Source organism: Meles meles, chromosome 8, assembly GCF_922984935.1.
Source record: "Meles meles chromosome 8, mMelMel3.1 paternal haplotype, whole genome shotgun sequence".
Lineage (NCBI taxonomy): Eukaryota > Metazoa > Chordata > Mammalia > Carnivora > Mustelidae > Meles > Meles meles.
This window is the reverse complement of record NC_060073.1, coordinates 17,271,890-17,278,053: the sequence shown is the minus strand read 5'-3', so window position 1 is coordinate 17,278,053 and position 6,164 is coordinate 17,271,890. Positions and strand designations below refer to the sequence as shown.

Below are 6,164 nucleotides of genomic sequence, written 5' to 3'. Positions count from 1 at the left end.
GTGACATTGACAGCTTTGGGAGAATGCTACCTTTCCTATCTCCAAGTGACGATTTCAAGTAGGAAGTTGTGGGGTTCCTTTGTGGCTCAGCTGGTTGAGCATCTGACTCTTGATATCAGCTCTGGTCATAATCTCGGGCCCCTGACTGAGTGCCACATCCAGCTCTATGCTCAGTCAAGGTCTCAAGGTCTTCTTGAAATTCTCTTTCTCTGCCTTACAACCTCCCCCCCCCCACCTGCTTTCTCTCTCTTTCTTTCTCTCTAAAACAAATCAATAAATCTAAAAAATAAATAGAAATTTGCATATCATGCCATGGAGTTATTATTCTTTATATGTTTCCAAAATAATATTGTAAGAATTTAATTTGCAGTTGACCCACATCTGAGACTTAGTGTGATTGCTGAACAACTGCTTCTCATGGAAAGTTTGGAGGAAACATGGCAATGTGGAGGCAGCATGACATCATGAAATTGAAAAGTGCCACCATATATGTGAGATGGTATCTTTTTTCATCCTTCTTCAGTTTGGGCTTTTAAGGGATAAAGAACCTGGGGACAGTTTATTAACCTTCCCACAGAGAAGGTGGATTTTGAATAGCAATGAGTTTAGGGGTTCTCCCAGAGATGGAAGTCTAGTGTAACCAATCAGGGAGGGTTAGGTAGTAGAAGGAAGCCCTTTAGAAAGCACTGTGGCTGCTGCAAAAAGACAGATTTGTGGGATAGAATGATTCACCTGACATTCTATTCCACTCTCATCTATTCTCCACTTTTTTCCTGTGTGCTTTTCTTTCAGCTCTTCTTTGTTACCTCTAAACCCAACATGTAGTTTGTTTGTTACTGTGCTGACAGATGTAGCCATTCCAAAGTTGGCTACACTTGTTTGAATAGTTGAGTTAAGAGCAATACTTATTAGAAGATGTGTTATTATACTAGGGCTATTTGTCCCCAGGTAATTGCAACTCATTTTTATGTCGGATTTCTTGGAGAACCAGATGAAAGTGTTAACATGTCCTTGAAAAAATGGACGTGTGGTCATCCACTAGACTTGGATGATAACATGCCTCAGTTTCAAGAACATAAGAAAAATCTCAAGGCTCTCCTTGCATTCTTTGTGGGTTAAAGAGTCTTGTAGAAAATGGTAATGTTTAAGACAATGATTTTTATTGGTGTCAGTGTTCCCGAAATCTTTCATGTCTGTGTGATGCTCTTCAGAATACACCATTTTCTGCTCCATGTCTACTACATTGTTTAAAATTGATCTCAGCTCACTTTCTGGATTTTAAGTTAGGAGAATATTTGTCTGTCTGCCACACAAAATAGATAGATAGCCACAGGGGATTAATGATGTGGATGTATTCTGTAATCCGAATATTGCTAAAACCATTATATATATATATCATATGATATATATATGATATATATATATAATATATAATATTGCTAAAACCATTATATATATATATCATATGATATATATATGATATATATCATATGATATATATATATATGATGGTTTTAGCAATATTATATATTATATATATATATGCCACGGCCCGCATGACAAATCAACCAGGAAATGCGAGGGTAAGAGGATGGTGAAAAGAAATTAAAGAGACAAAGAGATGGGGGCAGGAGGAGCATAGGGGATGATTTCCACGAATGCTGGGTTTATTCAAGGCAGCAAGGCATTATATAGCCAACAATAACTACTTTTAACTGATTACAAAAGAATTTACTACATGCACAAAAAACTCTCCAGACTTCCCCATTATCTACTTCTCAGGGTCTAAATGCAGACTCTCCAAGGCCAGTGGTCTCTGTCTTCAGATAATTCCTTAACCAGCTGCACTGACTCCAAAGTAACTCAAAACATACAAGAAGTAACAACAAACCCGAGAGTGATTCATGAGCTGTGCTGGAACAGCAAGAACCAGTTATAAATTTATGACCCCAACCAAATTGCTCTCATCTAACTAGTAAACGTGTGGGAAATCGCAGAGGCAAGCGCACAACACATAGCACAGACCCTTTCTCAGTGCTACTCAACTTTTCCATCCTAAACCTTTTGTTAGGCTACTTGGACTTTAAAGGAGACACAAGTCAGGGCCTGGTTTAGTCCTTGTCTCAAGCCTTATCGTGGCATCCCACATATATATTAAGAAGTTATTGAGAAAATTTAATTAAAATTTAATTAAAACTACTAAGTACCTATGTGATACAAGGCATTGGGGTTGTAACTTTGGAGAATAAAATCCTGAGAATAAATAATTTTCAAAGATTCCTATGCAGTATATCATCTTAAAAGAAAGGCTATAAAGGATGTCATTGGGAAATAGGAGTGATTTTTATTTTTTTTATCATAACATAAATACTGTAGGCCTCCAGAGGAGAGTTCTTTGAATTGCATCCTGAAGTTTAGTGGCAATTGAAGTAGGTAGAAATGTAGGAAGAAGGAAGTAGAGTATTGATTAAAGATCATAATAATAAGTTAATTATTTGATGAAATTATTTGATGAAATTATTTGATGAAAACTCACAGATACTAACAAGTTAATGAAACCATATGTATTTATGTTAAATTATTTTAAAAATATATGTCCACATGTATATATAATTTTGCTTCAGGAATGAACAGCCTAAAGGGTTAATAACATGGAAACAAAAACCATACACTCAAAAAAGTGGTCACAGTCATGGGGTATAGTTCAAGTTCAAATATTTTGTGATGGATCACTCTTTCAAATGCATAAGGAAAGAGTGAACTTATTGTACTGATTAAGACACAAACTAATTTTCTTTGAACATTAAAATCTTTGACAAAGATTACCCAATCTAAAGAAAATTAAACAAAAAAATTGAATTCTGAGGTAAATAGCCTCAACAGACAAAATTTCCCAATGGTGGTTTTTGATTTCGAGGAATATAAGGTAGAATTCACATGTGTTGTGGAGAAGAAACTTTACCAAGGAAGTGGAAAAGATATATAAGGGAAATTTTCAGTCTGTTTAGTTTATCTGTGCTATAGATACTTACAGCTTTCAAGGCAGATATCAAAGGTATAGATGACTTTGAGAAGGAACACAATGGGATAAGTAAATCTTCCAAGCTCCATTTCAACCCATCATATTTCAGGTTTTATTTTCACTTGCAGGTAGTGCCCTTTCAATATCATATTGACAAGTAAGATCCAGAGAAAAGATTTTGTTCTTGAAAGTGAAGTCAGTGGTAATTCCCCACCCACCCCCCAAATTTGAAAAAGGAAACCTTCATTAGAAAGGAGTGAAATTTGAAACTTCAATGATCATTGACTTTGCCAGGATAGAAAACAAACTGAATGACGTCAGTTCTGACCCTTCCTCTTGTCTAAAACTATATCTGCTTCACTCATCTGAATCTCTGTTCTGTTACAAGGATGTGGGATTTGGGGTACCTAGATAACTCAAACCCTACTGGGAATTACAATCATGATGATCTGGTCCTACATGAACTATCTGGTGACATCTCCCCAAATGACCTCAGATGCAAAGTGCTGAAACTAAAATTTGGATTAGTGAAAACACGAGCTATTGAGTGATAATATCTCCTTTTCATTGATACATAACCTCAGGGATTTGGGGTCCACTAAGGAGTGTTTTTCAGAAATGGGAGGGAGAAGTTTAGAAATGCAGGTATTTGAGATATAACCCACTATCAAAGGACATTCATTCAATTATCTGCATTAGTGTCTGCCAAATATTAAATATCATAAATGTGTATCAAGGTAATAGCATATTATTTAGAAGATGGAGCATTTCCTGTTCTTCTTTTCTAGCTGTAATATCAGGGAGAAAATGTTTAGTTAAAGAGGACATGTTAAATATTTATAAAATTATACACTTTTTATGTATGCATATAATATATAAAATATACAAAAATATTATCCATAAATATGTATAATAAATACAGGCTGATAAACATATGCATGAAGAAGACATTCTTTATAAGATGAAAATCAGGTGTGATATTTTTTATTTATACCATGAACTCTAAGGGCAGTCAAATATATCCAAAATGCCAAGTGATACACTATCAAAACATGGGGCCAATGATATGTTAAATATGTAAAAGTAATGACATTAGTAATAAAATGGAGCTATATCTTTTAAACTTATATTCATCAAATTGGCAAAATTAATCAGAATCACTTAAATGCTACAAGATTGTGCCTGAAGAGTGCACTAGGAAGATATAACCTTCACAAGATTGTTGAGACTCATAATGACCTTATGAATTGATCATAAAAAATGAAGGAGAAAACTATTGAGGTGACTTGTAGAAACTCATGCCTAAACTATTAATAATGAGGAATATTCATTTTGCTGGGAATATTTGATAAAATCAACATCACACCATGAATTAATTCCTTTATTTTTTGCAGATCAACAAATTCGTACTCACGCGTCTCCTAATTGAAGAAATCATGCAGCTGAATAATAATGTGACTGAGTTCATTCTGCTTGGGTTGACCCAGGATCCTGTTAGAAAGAAAATAGTGTTTGTCACTTTCTTGTTTTTCTATTTGGGGACGTTGCTGGGTAACTTTCTGATTATTACTACTATCAAGACCAGCCGGACACTTGGGAGTCCAATGTATGTCTTCCTTTTCCACCTATCCTTATCTGACACCTGCTTCTCTACTTGCATAGCCCCTAGAATGATTGTGGATGCCCTTTTGAGGAAGACCACTATCTCTTTCAGTGAGTGCATGATACAAGTCTTTTCACTACATTTCTTTGGCTGCTTGGGGATCTTCATCCTTATCCTCATGGCTGCTGACCGCTATGTGGCCATCTGTAAGCCTCTGCACTACACAACCATCATGAGTCGAGGGGCCTGTGCTGTGCTAGTGGCTGTGGCCTGGGTGGGGTCCTGTGTGCATTCTTTAGCTCAGATTTGTCTTGCCTTGAGTTTGCCTTTCTGTGGTCCCAATGTGATTGATCACTATTTTTGTGACTTGCAGCCCTTGTTGAAACTTGCCTGTGCAGACACCTATGTGGTCAACCTACTGTTGGTGTCCAATAGTGGGGCCATTTGTACAGTGAGTTTTGTCATGCTGATGTGCTCCTATGTTATAATCCTGTATTCTCTGAGAAACCACAGTGCTGAAGGGAGGAGAAAAGCCTTCTCTACCTGCATCTCTCACATCATTGTGGTCATCTTGTTCTTTGGTCCTTGCATATTCATATACACACGCCCGGCAATCACCTTCCCCATGGATAAGATGATAGCTGTGTTTTATACACTTGGAACACCTTTGATCAATCCTCTGATTTACACACTGAGGAATGCAGAGGTGAAAGATGCCATGAGGAAGTTATGGAGAAAAAAAGTTGATTTCAGATGACAAAAGATAAATGGGTATTTCAAATTTTTCTTCATAGTTTGGATTTGTCAAGAAGTCCATTGAGAATATTATCTTTTCATTGTGGTGTTAACGTCATCAGGGGGCATGAGAATTCATTCCTTCAAGAATGAACATGTAGGGGCACCTGGGTGGCTCAGTGAGTTAAAGCCTCTGCCTTCAGCTCAGGTGATAATCCCAGGGTCCTATGATCCAGCCCCACATCAGGCTCTCTGCTCAGCAGGGAGCCTGCTTCCTCCTCTCCTTCCCTATTTGTGATCTCTGTCTGTAAATAAAATAAATAAATAAAATCTTTAAAAACAAACAACAATAAAAAATAGAATGAACATGTACACTGGTTAGTGTTGAGCCATTTTCTTGTACAGAAGAGACAGCACTGGGTACAGATATGTCAACACACATGGCTTAGATATTCACTGGTGTGTCTCTGCCTCTCTTCCCTGCCTAGCATCGCTGTGGTTTTGACCTAGTGTTTTCCCTGACCTTCTTTATATTGACTTCTGGTGTTCTCTGTTTATAAGTCATATTTTATATACTTATATCCACAGCCTGGGAGACTTTTCCTCCTTCAAAGGACTTCCTTTGTATTAGACACTTCTGTCACATCATGTCTGATCATGGAGCTTCAACTTGGTTGTTCTTCTTGGTTGACTGAGAGAAAGCACCAGATTCAAATAATTGTAAAATCTTCATGTTTTAAGGGACAATCTCTTAGCTAGGTTATTCTCTTTTATTTCTTAGGGTCATATTTCAAATTCTTCTTA

The 6,164-nt window shown here is 36.7% G+C and overlaps 1 protein-coding gene across 1 annotated transcript; it reads left to right on the top strand.

The window, feature by feature from the left end:
- Positions 1 to 4,458: 4,458 nt before the first annotated feature.
- Positions 4,459 to 5,382, top strand: LOC123949420 (olfactory receptor 4C16-like). Its single transcript, XM_046016860.1, has one exon. It carries the CDS (start codon positions 4,459 to 4,461, stop codon positions 5,380 to 5,382), a length of 924 nt encoding a protein of 307 aa, XP_045872816.1.
- The last annotated feature ends 782 nt before the right edge of the window (positions 5,383 to 6,164 follow it).